This window comes from Lingula anatina, chromosome 10, assembly GCF_051362555.1.
Source record: "Lingula anatina isolate TDL-2025a chromosome 10, LinAna3.0, whole genome shotgun sequence".
Classification (NCBI taxonomy): Eukaryota; Metazoa; Brachiopoda; class Lingulata; order Lingulida; family Lingulidae; genus Lingula; species Lingula anatina.
In genome coordinates, this window is record NC_141776.1 from 12,514,160 (window position 1) to 12,539,342 (window position 25,183).

Below are 25,183 nucleotides of genomic sequence, written 5' to 3' on the forward strand. Positions count from 1 at the left end.
CTTCACAGGGTTTACAGCTATAAAACTGCATGAATATTTTAGGCAGATATGGATCACTCCAAATCAAGTTTCAAAAGTTACTGCTGTATTAAAACAGGTACTGAAAAATACCCCCAAAGTTGGCCATTTTTAAGGCAAAAAATCGTGGTGGATTCATTCAAGTCTATGTAGACAATGGGTTTGATTAATTTATTAAAACATTTTGCTCTACAATGTTGTTACTAAATTAATAGGGCTGGTGAGCATGGAAAGTGGATGTGTTCTAATGAATATCAGGTCAGTGGGTCATAGGTCAAGGTCATTGGGCTTCATTTTTGTAAATTGTCATATATGGACTTTTTCATTTGTATGGACAAAAAGTAAAGAGGAAATAAATCTTAGATTCTATTACTTTGGATAAGCACTGGCAATTAACTTGAGAGTTTACATGATTATATATATATATATATATATATATATATATATATATATATCATCAATTTGGTGAATACAAATTAAAATCTTAGTTTAGTGAAGATTTCTTTTTGGTGCAATATTTATCATTTAGAGATCCGGATATGCCTTATAGTATTTATGAGATCAAAGCCAGAACAAATCTTTTTTTTAATTTTCAAAAGTTTTTTTTAATCATCCACACCACTTTTTGGTGACTATTTATGAGCAAACAGTAACTAAAAAATATTCAAATTAGTTTATTTTTGTCTCAGATGAATAATTACAAATAATAAAAAAATCACAAAATTATAATACAGCAATACATGCAAAGCAGTGCAACATTAGTTGTGATCATTACAACCTATATCATAATGTAAGGTCTAGCAAAACAAGATAATTCCATTCAAAAAGCAAAACTAACACAACTGCAAAATATATCCTGGTGTTATGAAACATCTTAACAGTTTTATATCAAACATTACAGCTCATAACATCAAAGTTTATAATACATTCAAAAATAACTGCCGATTTTTTCTTCCTGAATAGTCTGTAACCCTCCTTACTGACATTTCAATCTCATCTTCATGCTCACAAATGCTAGGTTCTGCTGGCCTGTTTCTTGTGCCCTTCTAAACTCCTTCAGTAAAAACTCCTTTACTTTATTTGAATATAGTTTAGAGTTCTCTAGGTATAGTCCCAGTTGGTACATTTGCCACAGAAAAACCCAAATTAACTTTAACATCAGTATCACTCATATTAAAACTGCTCAAGGAAGAGAGACACCTTTTCTCATGTTGTAGGAATCAAGAAAGCCAAATTGTTGTAATTGGACACTCCAGTCCACGCAGGTTTGGAAAATGTCTGTCTAGCTGGATGTAGAAAATGGCAGCAAAAGCGCACCCCTCCACTCCATCTGCAGAAACTAAGGACACATGCATCTCCTCAGCATTTGTTATATTGTGGCTTTCATTTACATACATGCCTTTCTACAACATCCATCATTTCCACACTAGTTTCAGTTTCTGCAAGGCTTTGGACTCTTTTGCTGACCATAAGATCACTGTGTGTCAAATAAAACCTCTCAAATGTGCCTGAAATATAAATATAGCTTACTATAGACACATGAAAACACTTATCTCAAAGTTAATTGATACGTTGATGAAAAATAAATTATTATCCCATGTGTCAATGTTTTATAGGTAAGACATGGTTTCGAATATAAATTATGATGAGACTAGCAATTTTGCCAAGACCAGCCCTAACTTCAATCTAATTCCAATTGTTACCCTTAAATTTATTTTACCCAAATACCCTTAAACCAACCTAAATACCTACACAAATCTTAAAAGATAGAATTATCACAGGTCCTTAGGCTGCATGAAATTTCATTATTTGAAAGGGGGCATTTTTCTTTAAGAAAAAAAAAAAAAAGAAAAAAATGGACCGTTTACCATTAAAAAATTGCACCTAGATCATTTTTCTGAGTGACCTTTTTTCTGGCTTTTAGCCTGTATTAAAATACAAACAAACCCGTTTCTTACCTGAACCAAGTGGCACCAGTAATATTCAAATGGCTTTTTGTCTACACTGACATCTGCAAGTTAATCCCATGACATATTTCGTTATAGGCTCGTTTTTCCCTGTGTGGATGGTTTCCAGCACAAACCAAGCCCATATCCCTATGCTGGTCACATGGTGTAACCCATTCATTCTCCCAAAGATACTTGAAAATGTCCAATTGCGGTCATCGGAGACAAAAGAGTCCACACCTGACAAGAATCAGTTTGCTTTCGTAACTCACGCTGTTTTGCTTCACGTAAACGCGACAAAGACGACTGTTAATATCTCTGTTGCAGTTTTTCAATACACTACATGTTTTTTCATATCTGTAGACACAGTATAAACCACATGATATACGACTTCGGTGAGGAAGATTTGCAAAGAAACGCTTTCCGCCATGTTGGATAATCACGCTGTGTTGTTCTGTCGTTAGTACATTAGTTTCACATGATTTTAAAATGTGTTAGATGCTTGTTTTAACCAGAAAAAAATTAGAATAAGTAAAATGAAGATATAAAGCTCAACTGACAGTGTTTTAAACCATTTGTTGACTTGAAAGAGATAGCTGAAGTTGAGTGCACCGATATATGTGTCCAGATATATTTACGAAAAATGAAGAAATTAGGTAATGTTCTATCTCTTACAACGGACAAGTTGTAGAACAGCAGTAAGTTTTGATTTCATGTATAAATAGATTAATGAGTTATCTGTTAGTCCTGAACACGCTTTACCCCAAAGACCTGTGAATATGAAGATATTGTCAAAAATAGAAGGGGGGTGTTCAAAGCATGTGGTTCGTAGCTCTGAGAAAAACGTTTAGTTTGTTACCATGGAAACAAAGAGGGTGAAAAAAATGTATATCATTTTAATCCCCTATCTTTAGGTTATAACATATCACCAAACTAAATCATTAAGTGACACCTGTATAAACTGTAAGGCCAATCAATATAACCCTGTTTTTCAGATTAATTTTTGGTTGATTAACCCCCCAAATTGTGACTGCCCATATCTCTGTAGGTAGGGATTTTTTTCAGGAAATATTGCAGCCTCAGATATTGTTCATATAAAAGTTCAAACACACCAAATATGGTGTAAATCCGTTCACCCCCGCCTTGCCGCATTTTCTACATTTGGTCTGGTTTTCTCGTGGACACACACTTAAGAACTGCAATCATGAAATTTTCTTTGCCTTTTGCCTTCGTGCTTTGTACGCTCATCGCGTCAGAGACGGTGTATGCCAATGACAATGAGGAAAAGCTGGGGAAAAATCCGAAGAACATGAAAAGAGATAGCATCAATGAAATTTATATGGAGATGAGGCTGAACGGACTACTCCTCGAGGAGGAGGGCAACGGTAAGTATAAAAGGTTTGATAAATAAATGAAACCTGTATCTCACAGTTCTGTAGTGAAGGGGGAGGGGGGCGGTCAAACGAACCCCCCTTTTGCCGGATAAAAGGTCCGCTGTTTGGTTCGTGGTAAAAGATTCATGGTAAAAGGTCCACTTGAATAAAAAAAAAAAAAAGATTTCAGCCCTTTGAAATTGCTTGGTATTATTTGTAGTCTCATTCACACTACGACAAAATCTGTCATACTGGAGAAATGTAAGGTTCCCCTCTGTCTGGCATATTTCTCATCATCGTTGTTGTTCCTGTTGCAAAAGTCATATTTGTGTCTATTAAATCGAGGAGTTTCCGAAAAAAAAAAAAAAAAACTCGCCTACGTGGAAGTTGACTTTTTGAACCATAAGGTAAAGGATGTCTCTGTGACAAAGTTGTAAGGCTGTGGTTTATAGAGAGATTAATCCAGATTTAACAGTCTTGGATACGCACAATAAAGTTAAAGGAGTTGAAAAAATATCGTTGCAACTCGGTACAGATTGTCATCGCATGACTTGGCAGTAGAGAAGGGCCGCTGGTCCCTTTAGAGAATTGGGAATGTATCTGTGGTGTTGTTCAAAAAGCGAAACATTTTTTGTGTTTTTGTCCCATCACACTGTATACACGAGAATTTTGCGTTAGATTTCAGGTCGGTAGAACATCTTTGGAACAGCAAGTCCATGCGTAGTATTTGCAGTAAACGGCTTGTTTTCCTTATGTTATCAAAGAACAATTTTTTAGTTTGCCCAGCCTTTCACTGAATAAGTAACTTCTAAATTTATCAATTTCATGACATCCAAAAGTTTAAAAGAATCTTTAATTAGTTAACTTTATGTGCCATGAATGTAATTTATTTTATTTTAGCTGAGTAGGTAGGTTATAAGTGTCTTCAGAACGAATACTTTTATAATCAGTTTGCGGGGCAAGTTCAAAAAGCGAGGGGAGAGTGACACAAGGTTTCTCAATTAAATGAGAAGCCATATTTTAATTAAAAAGTGTTAAAATTATATAAAGAAACAGTCCTGTTCTATACCATTCACCTTGTTCAATCAGTTCAAGTTAACACCCTTTGCCCAGAAGCCATTGAGCACTCCTTCTGGGAGTCGACTTTAGCATAAGTATAATTGAATTAAAGTGATTGTTCAGGAACCCTCCTGGCCGGAAAGCCAATGTACCCGGTACTATGTAACTGTATATGTAAAGATATTTAAAAATAGAATTAAATGAAGGGGTAAGTACTCGATAGTACATGAGGATACTCTTAATTGACCTTTAGAAAGCAAAACATGACCTTATATCATATCAATTATTTTGCGTTTCCAGTACCGCTGATGTTTGCTCCAGAAGACGCTGTCGTTCCCAACCAGTACATTGTAAAAATGCGACCTAGTGGCGATTACAACCAAAGTAGGTACACCACTTTCAATTGTTAAAAAAATCAATTCATTACGATTAATTCAGTTTTATGCCCGTGTGGCAGGAGTCTAATATCGTTTAATACATTACCATCGTGAATCGGTCTAAGGTACTTATGAACCAAGCATCGGTGGAGCGTGGATTCCCAGTGACGCATATACTTCTACTAGATTCTTGTACGGCTTAAATAAATTCGACATACCAAGGGATTAACTGAATAAATCACTCTATCAACCATAAAAGAGCTTTAGACTGCTCCTTTCTTTAATTTTTTGGTCGTAAATTTAACCTACTTATGTGACCTATTTATCTACCCCGTTTATATACGGCATAGAAAGCTAGCAGAAAATTTTGTTCAAATATCATTTTTCGGATAATATTAAACAATGTCTTTAGTAATTCTCTTAGTTGTACTATTTGAAACTATATGCTGGCATTTGGTCAACTTTTGTGGCAAAACATTGACGTCGTATGCATCTGTAAAAAGTATCTTGTTTCACATGTAATATACATTCTACGTACCCATTTTACAGTTACAATTAACAGTTTTGCACTCCTTACAGTTCTTACCATCCTGGGTGGTAGAGGCTCCCCAAAAAGACTGGATATCAGTGAGGGCATCGTCTACGTTATACTTAAGGATATAAATGACAGGTATTGGTATTTTATTCTTTCACTCATGCCTTTTCCACGAAGAACTCTGCTTCAGACTGTAACGGGCGTTTGATTTTGATGTAAGATTAATCGATTTTTGATTTTTACCTTACATTCCTTACAGTTTTAGTAATATTTTATTAATCATTTTATCCAATATCGTTATGCAGGCACCATACTGTAGTTCAAGTTTTCTGAGATGTATGGTTGAAATTCAACTTTTGTGAAGAAATTCTACACAGATTTACATGTATTTCAAATATGCACACTTTGTCCGGACCGATGTCATTTATTATCGTTGCTGAAGTACTTCAAATCTTCACTAGTGACCTCCAAAAGCTTCGCAAGCTTACTGATCACATTGAAGAAATTGAAGAAGATACAAAAGTGTCGTTAGATAGTTACCATCGTGAAGGGCCTTTCGATGCCAGTTTAACATGGGTAAATATCACTGGGTCTGTGCAGGCGTATGTTACAGTTTCTAGCGTGTGCGCGTTAAAGAGATAACAACTGTTCGTGTTGGCCAAAATACTGATTTTCCAGGGGTAACCGACAACTTTCCCCATACTTACCAATGGTTAATGAATTCCGACATTCAAAGTTAGCCTTTTTTCTAAAAAACTTAGCTTACGGTCAACCTGCGGTCGGTGAGTAACAACATCTACTCTAATAAATAAATTAATTTTTGGATATTTCGTTTCTTTTATTTTATGCAGGGTGTAGACAGAATAGACTACGAGAAGAATGATGACCTTTTCTTTACCTGGGGGGTGGGCAACGGGATAGACGCCTACGTCGTTGACACCGGAATTAACCCTGATCATATGGACTTCGGGGGAAGAGTGTCGGCAGGTAAAGGAAATTTAACTGGAAGAACATGAGAGAGAGAGAGAGAGAGAGAGATGTGAGAGAGATTTGGTGGTGTTGGTGTGTATAATAATAATTAAGGTTTTTAAAGAGGGTAAAACATGTTTAGTGTATATACTTATCTTACACATGGCCCTCTGAGGGGTTAAAATAAAATATTGTGTAAATGAATAAAAGAAATATATTAATCTAATCAAATGAATATTGTAATAAAACTGAAACAAATTAAATAATAATAGTAATACGAATAAAGCAAGCAAACAAACAAAAACATTATGTTAGTAAAAATCTAAAAGCTATATAACTTAATAAGTATATACATGAAATTTATGTTTGATTATTTTAATAATCAAACATAAATTTTATGTTTATACTTATTAAGTTTAAAAAACGATTTTTGAAAGTATCCGAGACTTTGAAGTGTCTAATTTCAGAGTTAATGCAGTTATATATTTTAATCGAAGTCCATATTGGACATTTAGTTAGTATATCTTTATGTCTACCAATTGGTAAATAGAGACTCCCTTATTACTTGATCTTGGGATTCTGCCTGTAGTGTTTCCAAGGTTGTAGTACGCAGTATGTCCCCAATATATTTTGGTGAAAGTCCATGTAAAGATTTTAAAAACTAGTGTTGGTTTCTGAAATTCTATCCGTTCATAAAATTTTTGCCAGTTTAGTTTCTTGAATAGTTTATTTGATGGATAGTTCTTGGCTTCCCCTTGTGTGATATCGAGAATGATTCTTGCACCACGTTTTTGAAATATGCACAAGACAGAAATCAGAAGATGGCTTTTCTCACCAAAGTTCTGTGAATTGTATTTCAGGGTGGCACGCAGGTTCATTTGCCGATAGTAGAGACTACATGGGGCACGGCACCCATGTGGCCAGTACCTTAGGTGGCGCCACCTATGGAGTAGCCAAGGAGGTGAACCTCATCCCCGTCAAGGTATGCAGCCACTCTTGTACAGAATCGGAGATCCTGGATGGGCTAAACTGGGTAAAGACACAGGTACTACTATACAAGCGTCTGTCAGTAATAAATATGTCCCTTAGTGGTCCAAAACGCCCGTCCTTCAACAACGTTGTGAACGCGGTAATCGATGCAGGCATCCCAACGGTAGTCAGCGCTGGAAATAGCTACGGGGGCGATGCATGTGCCAGATCCCCTGCGAGCGTAGGCAGGGCCCTCACGGTTGGAGCCACCCGGATAGGTGATTTCGTGGCTGGATTTAGTGACATCGGACCGTGCGTCGATATTTACGCTCCAGGGGAGAACATCAAGGCCGCTTACTATGGAAACAACCACGGTTCGACCCTGAAAAGTGGGACCTCAATGTCCGCACCTCACGTCGCCGGTGCAGTCGCGGGTATGCTGCAGGTCGTTCGCGATGCTGGGTACTACACGGAACCGTCGCAAGACGTTGTGGACAAGATTAACCGTTACATAATCAAGTACGCGGAGAAGGGTACCGTCCTTGGACTCCCAGGGTTGAACAACAACAACTTTATGCTTCAGGTCTCCGGTCTGTATACTGTGCAGACTTAATCAGGCGTGCCTGAAAATACGCCCTTGCTAAAAATGATGGAGTATCTCAAACAAAACATTACTTCTTCGTTTTAAATATGTTAAAACTAAGTCGCAAGTGGTTCACTGTAATTTCATCTTCTTCCTTCAATTTACATTATATTTGATAATTTTTTTTATCCCTTTCCGTTCTTAATGGCAATTAGCTATATATTTAGTAAATTATCGGCAATTAATAGGGAAAAGCAACTGTATTGTTGAAAAGAAACATGGATTGGAGAGCAGGGTCGTAGCCTGAGCAAAATGCCAGGGCGGGCGGCAGTAAGCGGACACGAGGGGGCGAAGCCCCCAAGGGAGGAGGTTGTGGGAGGGGGTGTCCCCCTGCCACGGTGTGGAATTTTTTTAAAAACTGTTTGTATAATACTGCATTCTGGTGCATTTTAACTGTTAGAAATTGTGGGTTCATTTTGCCATAAGTACAGTCATTTTTTCAACACAGCACGCCAATTGGACTTTTTGGCATGAACTGAGTTGGCTAAAAACAGTACACCTTGTTGAATGATTGCTGAATGATTGTCTAGTGGCCATGAGTGCATTTTCTCACAGAATTGATACCAACTTTGCAATTTTTTTTACCTTATACCGAATATTTCGTCTCAGAATGCTGCCGTCTTAAACATGGAGGGCGCCATTTATACCTCTAGATACCAGCTCAACTTGTTTGTTGATGAGTCGCCAGCTGAGATTAGCACCCCGACTACAAAAGGACGCATCATTTTCCTTTTGCTCGCGCCAAGTACGCCAAATCATCAAAAATTGACCAAGATCCCCTTCAGGCTTAAGGGCGAGGCATTGTCAATCTTCGTTTATGCTGAACAAAATTGACTTTCGGCCGCAAACACTTGTGACTGCCCCGCCATTCTGCTCAGATCTGTTATACGGGGTCCACAACTCGAACCCATATGTTGTATGCTCCTTTAGAAATTTTGACTTCCTTGACTTTAAGAACGTTTTTCGGTCATTTTTACAGCCAGGCACATCGAAATTTTGTGACAATTTTCACACAATACTTTTTCGGTCAACTCACACAGTACTCTGAAACAAAAATTGTCTCTAATTTCCGAAATATTCCATCATTTTAGCAAGCGTGTGTGTGTGTGTGTTGCTTTGAATTTACAGCAGTTCCCAATAGAACTTTGCCAACGGAATTATGGATGGAAACAATTTCCACAGCAATGACTGTTCAGAATCAAAAACGAACTTGTAATATTTTTTTTAGATTCAAGATAAGGTATAAAACGAGATAAAAAAAGACACTTCTGAGCTTTTGAATACCGTAAGTGGAGTGTCGTCTTTGAAACCACGATTTTCCACAGTTGCATGGAAAAAATGCGGTACATTTCGGACGCAGTACAATGTTAAAGATGCAGGTGTGCTTAACTTTTGACAACAGGTATTTAAATATATGATATTAATGATGTAAAATGGTTGCACGTGATCTATCATACACGAATTTCCACAGTTAGCGCAGCAGCCTGTTTGCATTAACACATCTTCACATGGACAACTAAAAGATAGAAATGCTACTCAGAGAAATTTTCCTCTTGCAAATTCAAATGTGTGCTCTATCTAGCAGGCGAGATGCTATCTTTGCTTTTGTCTTTTTATTCAACTGCTAATAAATTCAAGCATTCACGCAAAGTTATAATGTTCATATTCCTCTAAATCGACACTGAATTTGCCATTTGTTAACTGCTGTTCAAGTGAAAACCACAAAATATGTTATATTTATAGTGCATTTCATTTCATAAAGCCTCACACAACATCGCCATTCATTATTAATGGTTGCACAGCTGATTAAACGGAGACGCTGTTAATCGGCTAGAAGTCTGTTTTGTGGCATATTGCGTCATGAATCCTAGAGAGTTTGCCGGCGTTTGTCCAATATTTTGGGGGTTGATTTAAAACTAAAAAAAAAAAAAAAGACATGGAACCTGAAAGAGAAAAAATCACCCGTAGGATTATCGAGATAGAAAAGTCTTAAAGGTGGGGGTGATGTCTGACATTACCATTCTTACGTTGATTTCTGATGTTGACTGGGAGCACGTATATTCTTACTTGTATCAGGTCCATGCATGGTAGCCCCTACTAGTTATTATATTTAGAGCCAGTTGCATTTGCCTGTACATCATCGACATTATCTGAATTATCTATTATCACTCTCTGATAAACAATTCCATATTCGCCGAAAATCATATCAGTTTGAGGTGGGCGATAATGTTGGCAATGAAATGCACCGTTAAGCATGAATACACACACACACACACACACACACACACACACACACGGAGTTTCAGATGTAGAACCTATCGGAACGCTAGGAAGCTAGTCCGCTCCCCATCACTACATCTGAGGAATGAGGCTATATATGTGAATGGCCTCTATTCTCACCACCTTAATAGCCTCATTTTCTCATTGTCTCACCACCAGGATAGCCTCATTACCTGATGAAGACATTCTCCTAGATATCGAAATAATGGATGAAAAAACTTTTTCAATATTAAGCTGTTGACTAAAGAAAAATTTCTTCATTCTTATGACACAACACAGCTGATGAAATTCTTCTCTGTCCATTAAGGAAATTTACACCAGAAAGTTCTTATAATGTAGTTCTCATATTTCAGCTAAATTTTTTTGTATTGTTACCAACTGTCATGTTCTTATATATTTTGTGCATTTGTACGTATACAATATCATTAAACGCCCAAGCGCGTATTATTTATTTAATGCACTGACAACAAATTTTTCTTCGTGGTTAGATCACCAAGGTGACATTGAAGAAAATTACTTAAGTCGCTGTTTCCCTAGCTGTGACATAATCGGGCTCTTTCGTATCTCGAGATTGGTAAGAGAAGTGATCCACGGGACGTTACTTGTGAAGATAAAATACATTTCTCAAGGCCTACAAACGTGGAACTGACATTTTGGGTGAAGAACTGCAATGATGAAATTGCCTTTGCTTTTCGCCTTCGTGCTTCTTTCGCTCATCGCGTCAGAGATGGTGTGCGCCAATGAAACTGAGGAAAAGCTGGGAAAAAATCCGAAGAACATGAAAAGAGATACCATCGATGAAATTTATACGGCGATAAGGCAGGACGGACTACTCTTCGAGGAGGAGGGCAACGGTAAGTATAAAAGATTTGATACTGAAATGAAACTTGTATCTCACTCAGGTATGTAGTGAAAGGGGGGGGGGGCGGCCAAACGAACCACTCTTTTGTCGGATAAAAGGTCCGCTGTGGATAAAATTTGATATGGGTACACGAAGGTTTCATGGTAAAAGGTTCACTTTTTCAAAAAAAAAAAAAAAAAAGAATTCCCCCTTTGAAATTGCTTGGTATTGTTTCTAGTCTCATTCAAACTACGACAAAATCTGTCATACTTGAGAAATGTAAGGTTCCCCTCTGTCTGGTATATTTCTCATCATCTCGTTGTTCCTGTTACAAAAGTTATATTTGTGTGAATTAAATCGAGGAGTTTCCGAAAAAAAAAAACTCGCCTACGTGGAAGTTGACTTATTGAACCATAAAGAAAGGATGTCTCTGTGACAAAGTTGTAAGGCTGTGTTTTATAGAGAGATTAATCCAGATTTAACAGTCTGGGATACGCACAATAAAGTTAAAGGAGTTGAAAAGAATCGTTGCAACTCGGAACGGCAGTAGGGCTGCTGGGCCCGAGTCCCTTTAGACGGTCTGGAATGTATCTGTGGTGTTATTCAAAAAGCGAAACATCTTTTGTGTTTTTGCCCCATCACACCGTGTATACACGAGGAGAACTGCGTTAGTTTTCAGGTCGGTAGAAGATCTTTGGAACCGTAAGGCCACGTGTGTTGTTTGCCACGTAGTATATGTATTGAACAACTTGTTTTCCTTATATATATATATATATATATATATATATATATATATATATATATATATATATATATAACAAAAATCCACGACTGTCTCAATTTTGATTTAATTTTTAATGTCTTTACATTAGGCAAGGAGCCTAAATTGTAACGTATGTTCTGGTTAACGTATGTGATTTATTTTTAATTTTTATATTGCGTTCAGTCAGGGTAAATTATATATGACGTAAGATTGTTTTATAAATATTTAAACTGTTACTCAGTGGACTTTACTTCATGGCAAATACTATGCAATGTATGTTCCCCAGATAAATTGTCAGAAAGTTTCATCTTATCCTAGTACTTGGTGCAATAGGAAACAGGGTTTTCTGTTGCTGACCGAAAATTTATTCCATGATAGTTTGACATTTCTGATACAATATCTGGACCACGAGCGGAAAATAGTTTATCTAATGCTTATTTTACTGTCAGTAGGGTGTAGTGAGCTTCCCTTAACTATGTATGGAAGTGCGTTGATTTGTACATTTTTATCCATAGATAGTTAACGCGTGTTTAAGCCTATTTTTGCCTTTCATGTCATGAAATATTCTCTAGACCCAAAATGTGATAGCGTTCTCTTTTTCTGGGTGTTTTTCTTCGGTTGGCGACCAGAACCTGGCAATCTTGCCCATGTGCCCGTATGGTTTTGAAGTTGTCTGGCTCTCTGAATGGTTCTTATGAAAAAAGCCTATCTTCTGGTAATTTTGCGAGCCAAAACTCTCTCCTGTCAACTGTGTATTCAAAATTCTACCCCCTGTCTTGGAAACCAAATTTTTTTATAAAATCATAAGAGGTGTTGAAACATTTCACTGGTCACGCTAGAAAGGTCAACACACTGCTACTCACCTCCCCAATTTACACTATGGCCGGTTGCCCAATAATCACGAAAAGTACTATTGAACTTAAGTCTATATGTACCCTTATAACAATGAATATTAATGTGATATATATGACACTTTTTTGGTACGGAAGTAAGAAATTGTTTATCAGAGATTCATCATATTTATAGTGCATTGCATGTGTTGCTAATATTTCATATCATATTTCTGTCATAATGGAAATTTAATGCCTGAAATGAATTTTTCATTTGTCCAGCCCTTCATTGAATAACCAACTGTCAAACTTACCAATTTCATAACAAGTATTAAAAATATTTAATTTAGTAATGCTATGTGACATGAATGTAATTTAATTTATTTTAGCTAAGTAGGTCGGTTAAAACTGCCTCTTATAATTTTATAATCAGTTTGCAGGTCAAGTTAATAAGCGTGAGTATAGTCCCACAAGGTTTCTCAATAAAATTAGAAGCCATATTTTTCATTCATTATCATCATCATCAAGTGTCAGGCCAGGTGAAGGCATCAACGATCTCGGTCCTCCAGTTAACTCTATTTTCAGTCGATTGGATGAGCTCGTTATTGTACAGTTGTTGATTCGTTGCGTAGGCATCAAGCCTATCAATGTATGATGTTCTTTGTCTTCCTCTAATTCTTCTTTTTTCAATTTTTCCACAGAGTACCAGTTTTTCTACTCCGTCTTTTCTGTCCAGGATATCCTTTCTCTCCAGGATATCCTTTCTGTCCAGGATATCTTTTCTGTCCAGGATATTCTCAACATATCTTCGTAGTTACCACATTCCGATAGCTTCCGGTTTCTTCTTAGTTTTGTTCGAGATATTCCAGCATTCACAATCATACAAGAGTGCTGACCACACATAGGGTTTCAGTGTTCTTATTTTTGTGTTGACGGAGATGGATTTTGTTTAAAAAGTGTTAAAAATTATATTAAGAAATGGTTCTGTACAATTGACCTTGTTCAATCGGTTCAAATTATCACCATTTGTCCAGAAGCCACTGAGCGCGCTTTCTGGAAGTCGTCTTTATCATAAGTATAATTGAATTATAGTGATTGCTCAAGTAACCCTCCTGGGAAACCAATTTACTATCTAATTGCACAGGCCCGTAGCCAGGAGGGGTCGAAAGACCAGACCCCTTTTCCGAGAAAAGGTCCATTCTGGGTAAAATTTGATCTAGGTACACGATCTAGGTATATATAAGCACCCCGAGTTTCTGTTGTAGAACCTATTACAAAGCCTCATATGCATTTACCAATTGATGGGTGTATGATAGATAGGTGGAGGAGAGTCCTCTGAAAATTCATATATATATCACTTTGCATTTCCAGTGCCGCTGATGTTTGCTCCGGAAAATACTGTCGTTCCCAATCAGTACATTGTAAAAATGCAACCTAGTGGCGATTACAACCAAAGTAGGTGTACCACCTTGAAATATATATATATATATATATAAACAATTCAGTGCAATTAATTAAGTTTTATACCAATACAGCAGGAGTCTTATATAGTTTAATACATTATCACCGGAAATCGGTTAAAAAGTATCTTTCCCTCATATGTGATATATATTTTACGTACCCATTTTACAGTTACAATGTACAGTTTTGCACTCCTTACAGTTCTCAGCACCCTGGGTGGAAGAGGCTCCCCAAAAAGACTGGATATCAGTGAGGGCATCACCTACGTTATACTTAAGGATATAAATGACAGGTATTGGTATTTCTTTCTTTCACTCATGCCTTTTCCATTAAGAACTTTGCTTCAGACAATAACGATCGTTTAATTTTGATATAAGATTCATCATTCGAATTTTGATTTTTACCTTATATTTCTTACAATTGTAATTATATTTTATTAATAATTTTATCTACTGTCATTATGCAGGTACCGTACTGTAGTGCAAGTTTTCTAAGATGTATGTTTAAAATTCACATGTATATCAAATATGCATATTTAGTCCGGACTTATGCCATTTATTATCGTCGCTGAAGTGCTTTTGATTTTCACTAGTGACCTTCAAGAGCTTCGCAAACTTACTGACCACATTGCTGAAATTGAAGAAGATACAAAAGTGTCGTTAGATACATACCATCGTGAAGGGCCTTTCGATGCCAGTTTAACATGGGTAAATATCACTGGGTCTGTGCAGGTGTATGTTACAGTTTCTATGCGTGAGTGTGTCGATGAGATAACAAATAATGTTTCATGGCTTCTTTTCTGAGTACGCTACACTGTTCGCTACACTGAACGCTCTGCAGTCTCTCTCCTGATAGCAAGTGGCCATTTTTATCAAAGTTGTGTCTTTAAAAAAGATATAAGACCACTGACCTCCGCCAAGGAAAAAAGATCATTCACATGGGTGATTGCAAGCTATATATCTGTTCATCAGAACCTCAATTTCCATCCTTGCATAACTCTGGGGTCATTGGGAGCACGAGAATTGTACTCTTTTTGATGTATTTCACCCTAAAAAATCATAATTATTACTTTCAACAATTGCTAAAGGTATTTTATTGCAAAATAGTGAAAGCAGAAACGGAATTCAATACAGGATGTCAAAAAGTTCAATAACAAAATCGAATGCACAAGTACATTCACAAATGACACTTTGACAACACCTTTCTTTTGGCACAAAAAGGTAAATCTACATTTCTGTTCACGAATGCAACAAATTGCCACACATGACATCTCTTTTTTCTACATTGGTTATCTGGAACACTTTTCAAACGACCATCTTGCGTGAAATGTAGCTCAAGATAAACGTGGAATTTACACTTCCTTCATTACTTCTTTAACTCAATATCACATATTCTTGCAGGGGCTTTATCACTCACCTCTCCGTTGGTGACAGTTTTGGATTGTTTTTTTTTTCATGAGTCCCTTGAGATTAGGCTTTCCTTGGGGTTGACTGATTCTAATTATTTTTCACATTGTAATTTCTGCTAAATGTATCAACTCCTAGAACATTAGAATGAAGAAGTTAAAACTGAGGCAAATGATATATTATCATCAAGAATGTATGGTACTTTGGAATTTTAGTGTGCTTCTGAGTTTTTCCAGTGTCTCTGGGTTTGGACAATTTCAATATTCTACATCGTAACTTCAGCTACCACTCCTTCGGTCATTTGAGTAAAGAAGTAAAAGCTTTTTGGGGATTGATAGACCATGGCCATAATTTATGTGGGGCTACTCCGGAGGGGGGGGGGGGGGGGGGGCTAGGAAGGGGGTGGATTTACATTAAGCATTTTACCGACACGTTTTATAGTGTTATTATGAAAATTATTTGCAACTATTTTACAAACAGGACTCATGCATTGTCATGAAGGGAATGACGTCCCTGAAAGTGAGCTTTTTACGATGTGGGGAAGTGCGGGGATATGCGATGCCAACCCATCGACACCATCTTGTTTGAAATTGTTATCACACCTTTCTCTCCGAGTTAAGCAATTTTTTCATCAAGAGTTGAGAAGAACCTGTCTACTAATAGCAAGTTAGCAAACGGACATAAACTCCTGAGTTGCAGTATGAAAAATGAATTTTGATATTTCGTTTCTTTTATTTTATATAGGGTGTAGACAGAATAGACTACGAGAAGAATGATGACCTTTTCTTTACCTGGGGGGTGGGCACTGGGACAGACGCCTACGTCGTTGACACCGGAATTAACCCTGATCATGTGGACTTCGGGGGAAGAGTGTCTGCAGGTAAAGGACATTATGAGAGCATGAGAGAGAGAGAGAGAGACAGAGAGAGAGTAAACGTGTGTTGGGAAAAACTGTGTGAGAGACACAGAGAGAGAGAGGGGGTAAGGATAATAATAATAATAATAAAAATAATGATAATAATCTTTATTTACAAAGGGTAAAACTTGTTAAGTGTATACACTTATCTTACACATTGCCCTCTGAAGGGTTAAAAAAAAGAATTAATCAAATTAAAATTATATTGAAATAAATTGAATCAAATCAAAATAGTAATAGTAATTAGAATAAAGCAAAAAAGGAATGTGTTAGTAAAAATCTTTATTAATCTGGACCTTTAGTTAGTATATCTTTATGTCTACCAATTGGTAAATAGAGATTTCCTTTATTACTTGAGCTAGTGATTCTGCCAGTAATGTCTATGGTTGTAGTATGCAGTAAGTCCTAAAATGGTGAAAGTTCATTTAACGATTTAAAAACTAACGTTGCTTTCTGAAATTCTATCCGTTCATAAATTATTTTCTAGTTCAGTTTCTTGAATAGTTCAATTGATGGATGGTTCTTGGCTTCCTCTTGTGTGATATCGATAATGATTCTTGCGCCAGGGTTTTGAAGTAAGCACTAGACAGAAATCAGAAAAAAGGGTTTTTCTCATCAAAGTTCTGTGAATTGTATTTCAGGGTGGCACGCAGGTTCTTTTGCCGATAGTAGAGACGATATGGGGCATGGTACCCATGTGGCCAGTACCTTAGGTGGCGCCACCTATGGAGTAGCCAAGGATGTAAACCTCATCCCCGTCAAGGTATGCAGCTACTACCGTTGTATGGAGTCTGAGATCCTGGAAGGGCTAAACTGGGTAAAGACACAGGTTCAACTATACAAGCGTCTGTCAGTAATAAATATGTCCCTCGGTGGTCCGAAACGCCCGTCTTTCAATAACGTTGTGAACGCGGTAATCGATGCAGGCATCCCAACAGTAGTCAGCGCTGGAAATAACTTCGGGGGCGATGCTTGTGCCAGATCCCCTGCAAGCGTAGGCAGGGCCCTCACGGTTGGAGCCACCCAGATACACGATTACGTGGCTGGATTTAGTGACATCGGACCGTGCGTCGATATTTACGCGCCAGGGGAGAACATCAAGGCCGCTTACCACGGAAACAACTACAGTTCGACCCTGAAAAGTGGGACCTCAATGTCAGCACCTCACGTCGCCGGTGCTGTCGCGGGCATGCTGCAGGTCGTTCGCGATGCTGGGTACTACACGGAACCGTCGCAAGACGTTGTGGACCACATAAACCATTACATCATCAAGTACGCAGAGAAGGGTACCGTGCTTGGACTCCCGGTGTTGAACAACCACAACGTTATGCTTCAGACGACCGGTCTGTTTACTGTGGCGCCTTAATAATGTTTGCCCGAAAATACACCCTTGCTTAAAATGATGGAGTATCCCCAACAAAACATTACATCTTCGTTTTAAATATGTAAAAACTCAGTCGCAAGTGGTTCACTGTAATTGCATCTTCTTCCTTCAAGTTACATTATATTTGAGAATTTTTTAACCCTTTGGGTTCTTAAAGACGATTAGTTATATATTTAATAAATTATCGGCAATCAATAGGGAAGAGCAATTGTATTGTTGAAAAAACATTCATTGGAGAGTCATTCAAAAGTAGACTTAGACCAAATATTTCATCTCAGAATGTATTGCCGTCGTGAACGTGGAGGGCGCCATTTATTCCTCTAGATACTAGCTCAACTAGTTTGTTGATGCATCTCTGACTGAGATGAGCATCCCGACGCCAAGAGGATGCATCGATGTCCTTTTCTCGCCCGCGCCCCGAAGGTCAAATTCTCTAAAAGTGACCAAAGTCACCCTCAGGCTTAAGGACGAGGCATTCCCAATCTTTTAATATGCTGGACAAAACTGACTTGCAGCCGCGAAGGCCAGTGACTGGCCGGCCATTCTGCTCTGGTGTGTTATACAGGGTCCGCAACTTGAACCCACATGTTGTACGCTCCTCGAGGAATTTTGACTTTCTTTACTTAAAGAACGTTTATCGGTCATTTCACATAATACTTTGAAACAAAAAATTGTCTCTTATTTTTGAAATATTCCATCATTTTAGCAAGAGTGTGTGTGCGTTGCTTTGAATTTACAGTGGTTTCCAATAGAACTGCACCAACGGAATTATGGATGGAAACAATTTCCACAGCAATGACTGTTCAGAATCAAAAACGAACTTGTAATATTTTTTTTTAGATTCAAGATAAGGTATAAAACGATATAAAAAAAGACACTTGAGCTTTTGGATACCGTAAATGGAGTGTCGTCTTTGAAAGCACGATTTTCCACAGTGGCATGGAAAAATACAGTACATTTCGGACGCAGAACAATGTTAAAGATGCAGGTGTGCTTAAATTTTGACAACAGGTACTTAAATATATGATATTAATGATGTAAAAAAGGTTGCACGTGAGCTATCATTCACCAATTTTCACAGTTGGCGCAGCAGCCTCTTTACATTTCTTCACATGGACAACTAAAAGGAAGAAATGCTACTCAGAGAAATTTCCCACTTGTAAATTCAGTTGTGTGCTTTATCTAGCAGGCGAGATGCCCTCTTTTTGTCTTGTAATTCCACTGCTAATAAATTCAAGCATTCAGGCAAAGTTATAATGTTCATATTCTTCTAAATCGACACTGAATATGCCATTGGTTAACTGCTGTTCAAGTGAAAACAACAAAATATGTTAGATTTATAGTGCATTTCATTTCATAAAGCCTCACACAACATCGCCATTCATTATTGATGATTGCACAGCTGATATAAAGGAGACGCAGTTAATCGGTTACAAGTCTGATTTGTTGCATGAATCCTGGAGAGTTTGGAGGCGTTTGTCTAATATTTTGGGGATGATTTAACAAACAAATGGAACCAGAAAGAAAAAAAAAATCACCCGTAAGATTATCTAGATAGAAAAGTTTTAAAGGAGGGGGTGGGGGGATGTCTGACATTACCATTCTTGCGTTGATTTCTAATGTTGACTGGGAACTCGTATATTCTTACTTGTATCAGGTCAATGCATGATAGCCCCTACGAGTTATTATATTCACAGCCAGTTGCATTTGCCTGTACATCATCGACTTTATCTGATTTATCTATTTTCACTCTCTGATAAACAATTCCATATTCGCCGAAAATCATATCAGTTTGAGGTGGGCGATAATGGTGGCAATGACATGCATCGTATAGCATAAATATTACACACACACACACACACACACACACACACACACACAAAAGCACCCCGAGTTTCAGATGTAGAACCTATTTGTTCTATGCTTAACAAAGCCTAATATGCATTTACCAATTGATGGGTGTTTGTTAGGTAGAGGAGAGTCCTCTGAAAATTCGGTCGTGTTCCCAGTATAGTTGGGTCGTTACAGTTTGGTGCAACCCATCTCAGCAGGCGGTATGATTTACAGACCACAAGAAGGCTATCTACAGGAAACGTGACTTGCATCGCTGAAAATTGCGGCGCCGGTGTCAGGAATGATATTCCGCTAGGAAGAGTAGTCCGCTCCCCATCACTTTGTATATGTGACATTCGTCCCATATAGGCCTACTAACCCCCAAAATCCGACTAACCCTCACCTGTAGGCCTACGAATCATAAGGCGCCTGGATGTCCATTGCTAGGACTACCATTCCTGCCACACCGGAACAACAGATCGGGGGTCTAGATTTGTCTACCGGTTAAGGAAAATGCTCTCGTATGATACATTTAGAACCCCTCAATGGTAATTATTTTAAAAAAGTTCTTTAGAAACTCAGGGTGCTAAACGCATGGTCGGTAGAGGGAGCCACTGCTGCGCACCCTGAGCTTCGGGGGACACTGGGAACTCGCCTATCTTCTATCAGCATGGGCGTAGTTTTATTAACACTAGAAAGCACTATCCTGTGGATAACACTATCCACTGGATACAATTGTTATTCTCTGGGCAGTTGTCCTGAGGACTGCCATTTTAGCCACTGGATATCAACATCAAAAACTAAAGTAAGAATCTAGCATTTAGGAAATATTACCTCACCCACAGGATAACTAACCAGAGGATAATAATTTCATCCAATGGATAATGTTATCCATAGGATAGAGTTATCGAGTGTTGATGAAACTGGTATATGGTATCTGGGAACGACAGAGGCATGGTGATAGTGGAGAGGTCAGTTTCCCTTGTCCTTTGAAACCCAGGGTGGTACTTTGAAAGTAGGCTGTGAATGGCAACTGGTCACCATAAGGATTTCAGTACTGAGTACTTTTCATGGAAACGTGAGCTAAGAACCGTTTGTCACTATGGTGATTATATTAAAGAGTAAGATGACGATAACCACAGGCTGTGTACAGTGTCTATTGGCTTTGCTGTGTTTTTCCCAAGTGGAATCACACAACAATGCCCAGTCAGTTGCCGCACGCACACTTAACGGCTACATCGCCTCCAGTAAGTTCCGGAAGGCTGACTCTTTGGGGACATCTACCAGTAAGGACATTTATGTGAACCTTGGTCCGGTGGACAAACCATCACAATGGACTGCCCCTGGCGGCTCAGCGCCCATGGGGGTCGATGCCCCGGCGAAAACTCTCGCCGTAGGTATGATATGGGGAAGGTCACCGCCGAAAACCTTTGTGAGTGAAGATGTAACATTGCGCGGCGTGGATTGTATCATACTGCAGTTAAATGCATTATTTGAGCTTCCATATACCGACAGAAAGGCAAGTTGTCTGTTTTGCTTTTTAATTTTTTTCTTTGTTATATCGGGATTTGAAACCCAAATGTCCAATGTTGTAAAGCAATATTGTATTGTATCGATGTCTTCATGTATCATTTCCGCATACTACGTATTATTCAAATATGTCTAGATCTATTTATTTTATTCCCATGTTTTTAAACATATGCCTATATTGTCTTCCTTTCCCTTATTTTCGTGTTTTTCAATTTCCTAAAATAATGGGGTGCCGGAATAAGGCCTATGGTTCAACTGTACAACGATCACTCGTCGAATATGACCATATTTCTTATCTAGAACCTGACCCGAAAAGCCCTATTCCTGTTATCAGAGGACAGCGGTGCCCGAGCCGAAGGAGAGTGTGGTAGCGAAGCACAGTTTATCACAATCCTGATGTTCAACAAAGCCGTCAACTATACTTTGATCTTCTCCAACAGCAGCGATGGGGTGCGGCTGGCCAATTCCACATTGCGATATAACACTCGACGAGGAGGGATATTTCACAATGCCAAGGGTTTGTACATAATTTTTTTCACATTGTGTGCGAGTGTGTGTGTGTGTGCGCGTGTGTGTGCTAGTGTGTGTCTTTTGTCCCCCCCCCCAAAAAAAAAAAAAAAAAAAAAAAAAAAAAAAAATATATATATATATATATATATATATATATATATATTATAATAATAATAATAATAATAATAATAATAAGATCTTTTGAGCGGCTGGCCAATTCCACAGTGCGTTCGAACATTCGACAAAGAAAGACATTACACAATGCTAAGTGTACGTTTATTTTTAATAACGCATTTTTATCTCTAATAATTATTATAAATTCGTATGTGTCTTAATTTACACGAGTTGAGATTTCATCTTTTCTTACAGGTGAAACAGTGTCCCTTCATCTGACTTGGGTTTCCGCAAAAATCAGCACCGCCCCAGGGAGCTTCTTCAAGTGCGTGTTGCCGAGTTTTCTTCATTACGGAGAGGGGGCGAGGGTAGCAGTCGACAATCTGAGAGTGGTCGCTTTCAATGATAACAACGACACCGAACATTTCGGCGGAGGGCCAGGTATATATCTATATCTATAAAAGTAATGGGACGGATTTCATAGGTTTGGTTTGATCTTTTTAAGTAAAAGAAGGCTAATTATAAGAAGGGACGGACCAGAGAGCCACCTAAACATTTTAAGACACACAAGAACTTTTAATTACAGTCCTAAGTTATTTAGATAACTGAATTGATAGGCACTTGATGGGTTATATAATTTCAGTCGATGAAACTCAATTTCCCCGTTGGTGCACTCTTAAAGGTGTATAGCGATTTTTTAAAACGGTTTTTGCATAAACGTTCTTGTTCAAGTAGTCAAAATTTGAAAAAAAAAATGTATGAAATACTTTTAACTATTATGATACTAAAATATCATAATATTAATCAATTCCAAACTTTCTCACACCATGAATCCCCTATTGGCATATTTAAAACATAATTAATTCAATGTTTTCAGCAACAACTTGCACTCAAGACGTCGAGGTGGCGGAGTATGGAGTGATTAAAACTTACATCAGTATCTTTTTGACCGGGATCGTCGTTGTTCTTGTCATTGTGTACCTCATCAGGATCAAGATAAAACAACGTAGGAAAACCAGCCAGCAGCTGCACACCACCGTGCCCATAAACGAAAGTTCGAACGCCACGCAAAAGAAATAAGAAAGGACAGACACAAGAGCGAGTGTTAAGATGTCACGCTGTGCTGTCTTAAAAATACATATGAAGTCAACTTTTTGCCACAAAAGCCAACCAAATGCCAGCATATAGTTTCAAGTAGTATAACTAAGAGAATTACCAAAAGTCATTGTTTAATTTTTACCTGAAAATGATATTTGAATGGATTTTTCTGCCAGCAATCTATGCTGTATGTCAATGAGGCAGAAAAGCAGAGCACGAATGTAGGTTAAAAATTTGGCCGAAAATTTGAAGAAAGGAGCAGTCTTAAGCTCTTTTACGGCTGATCGAGTGATCTATTCAATTTATCCCTTCGCATGTCAAACTTATTCGAGTCGTATAAGAAACTACTAGAAGTGGTTTATATGTGTTACTGGGAATCCAAGCTCCACCGATGCTCGGTTCGTATGTACCTTTAAGTGATTGTGGGCTGAAATTCACTGTAAGGGCATAAATTGATCCGCGGATTTGTTAGGCTGCGGATTAACTTTGGTTTTAAATGCGGCCCAACTCCAGACAACGCAGACATGTCAATGACAATGGTGAATAGTAACTTATTGTTGATAGTTCAAGCTCCCCGGAGAAAATTATTATTATGTTCTCCGGGGAGCTTGCAGATGTAAAAACAGGGGAATGCATATTATTTCTGGTGTATTAAAAAATTTAATACTATCCGACTAATTGTAATTACAATTATAGACATTGGGAATTATTGATGGGTTCATTTATCCGTTCGGTTTTTTTACTACAGAGTTAAAAAAAATTGTGTAAGAAGGTGTCGTTTGCTACTATCTACTCTAGCACACTGACATTATGTCGAAATCACGACCACAAATTCTCTGACAATTTTTTCTAACTACAGAAAATCAACGGCAATAATTTGATAAACTTGTAAACTTGAATTTGGAGACATCCAATTTTACCCCTTTTTAGTACTTCCAGCGACACAGCCAAACGTTTGCCCGTTGCATATGAGCAATATCTGTCGCAAGTTTTATTTGTAAGTCAGGATCCTATATTCTGTTTTAGTTATACTTTTGTTACGTTTTCACCTACGTTTGTCTGTTCGTCACCAGCCTTTCTCAAAAAGTTACGGGTGGATTTTGATGAAAAGTTCAGGATAGGCCACGAATGGGCTATCTTAAAAGTAATTAGGTTTTGATGATGACCCATTGATTCATTAATGATAATTATTAGTTGATGACAACTCTCAGCGGAGGTATGCGCTTTAGGGTAAACATTTCTGAGACCGCATTCAAAACAGTGGACTAACTAGTCCAAGGGTCAAGTATGGCCGACCAACTTGAATACTTCCCACGGGGAATCCATTCAGTGTCTATAAGCGGATTAGACGGCAAACTTTGTGGTGGGTCGCCATATTTGACCCTCGGACTAGTTAGTCCACCGTTCTAAATGCAGCCTTATACTGACTTAAACTGTGTCATTTGTCAGATCTTTACATTTTAAACAGATTGACCCCGTGGGTATGCTATAACATAACAAGGCAGCAAAGCTGTCAAATGTACAGACAAAAAGAAGGAAAAAAACAAAATAGGGTACAGTCAATTCTGATGCAAAAGTACATTATGTTAAACTGCAAATTCAACATCAAATTTTAATTATGCTCAACAGGTAATTCCAATGTAAGTAAAATGTGTAACAAGCGTAAGTCTTCAGCCCCAAAGGAGTTCAAGTTCACACTCTGAAAATGTATAACTTCCAGAAAAAGAAGTCAATTAGACTGCTTTTCCAACTCAGGCTGCATTTTAGTCCTGTATTTCTTTTTTGAAAGTTTGGCAATCATAAGTAAAATGGTTTTCCCATAATGGTTTTCATGGCAGCAGCACCCAAAATTGTGTGTTCTTCTATTCTGATGCAATATTACATAATGGTTAACAGCATAATGACAATCAATTTTTAATAATAAAATAAAGGTATCATGGATTTTCAGAAAATGTGACTAGCATGGGTCTTCAAGCCTGTGGAACTTCAAAGTCACACCTTGAAAATGCCAATATGTGAAAAATTAAACTTTCACAAAAAAACTGTTTAACCGGCAGAAAGAATTACCAAACAGATTGCATTGCCTACTGAAGCTGTATTTAAGTCCCATGTTTCTTTCTGTAAGTTTGAGAACAGTAAATGACATGGTTTTCCTTAATTGGTCATCATGGGAGCAGTGCCCAAAATAGGTTTATTTTCAAATTTTGATGCAATATTACATAATGTTTAACAGCATAATGATCATCAATTTTTAATAATATCATGTATATTCAGAAAATGTGACTAGCAAAGGTCTTCATGCCCATGGAACTTCAAAGTGACACCTTG

General features: G+C 37.8%; 3 protein-coding genes and 2 long non-coding RNA genes across 5 annotated transcripts; 3 read left to right on the plus strand and 2 right to left on the minus strand.

The window, feature by feature from the left end:
* Positions 1 to 679: 679 nt before the first annotated feature.
* On the minus strand, positions 680 to 3,158 carry LOC147759608 (uncharacterized). Its single transcript, XR_015331363.1, has 2 exons — positions 1,977 to 3,158; positions 680 to 1,526 (listed from the first exon to the last, which is right to left on the minus strand). It is a non-coding gene; the product is annotated as an uncharacterized LOC147759608 (long non-coding RNA).
* LOC106159228 (uncharacterized) lies at positions 3,155 to 9,533 on the plus strand. The gene is made up of 6 exons (XM_086997362.1): positions 3,155 to 3,349; positions 4,697 to 4,780; positions 5,353 to 5,443; positions 5,770 to 5,884; positions 6,160 to 6,295; positions 7,138 to 9,533. Exons 1-6 carry the CDS (start codon positions 3,169 to 3,171, stop codon positions 7,857 to 7,859), a joined length of 1,329 nt encoding a protein of 442 aa, XP_086853488.1. The 5' UTR covers positions 3,155 to 3,168; the 3' UTR covers positions 7,860 to 9,533.
* Positions 9,534 to 10,611: 1,078 nt separating this feature from the next.
* Positions 10,612 to 19,020, plus strand: LOC106159219 (uncharacterized). Its single transcript, XM_024075242.2, has 6 exons — positions 10,612 to 11,023; positions 13,975 to 14,058; positions 14,266 to 14,356; positions 14,657 to 14,771; positions 16,215 to 16,350; positions 17,028 to 19,020. The coding sequence occupies exons 1-6, from the start codon at positions 10,840 to 10,842 to the stop codon at positions 17,750 to 17,752; spliced, it is 1,335 nt and encodes a 444-aa protein (XP_023931010.2). The 5' UTR covers positions 10,612 to 10,839; the 3' UTR covers positions 17,753 to 19,020.
* On the minus strand, positions 13,858 to 20,171 carry LOC147759609 (uncharacterized). Its single transcript, XR_015331362.1, has 4 exons — positions 20,007 to 20,171; positions 15,481 to 15,604; positions 14,975 to 15,112; positions 13,858 to 14,694 (listed from the first exon to the last, which is right to left on the minus strand). It is a non-coding gene; the product is annotated as an uncharacterized LOC147759609 (long non-coding RNA).
* LOC106179220 (uncharacterized) lies at positions 20,151 to 23,748 on the plus strand. The gene is made up of 4 exons (XM_013562756.2): positions 20,151 to 21,122; positions 21,434 to 21,650; positions 22,013 to 22,198; positions 22,635 to 23,748. The coding sequence occupies exons 1-4, from the start codon at positions 20,706 to 20,708 to the stop codon at positions 22,835 to 22,837; spliced, it is 1,023 nt and encodes a 340-aa protein (XP_013418210.2). The 5' UTR covers positions 20,151 to 20,705; the 3' UTR covers positions 22,838 to 23,748.
* Positions 23,749 to 25,183: the final 1,435 nt, after the last annotated feature.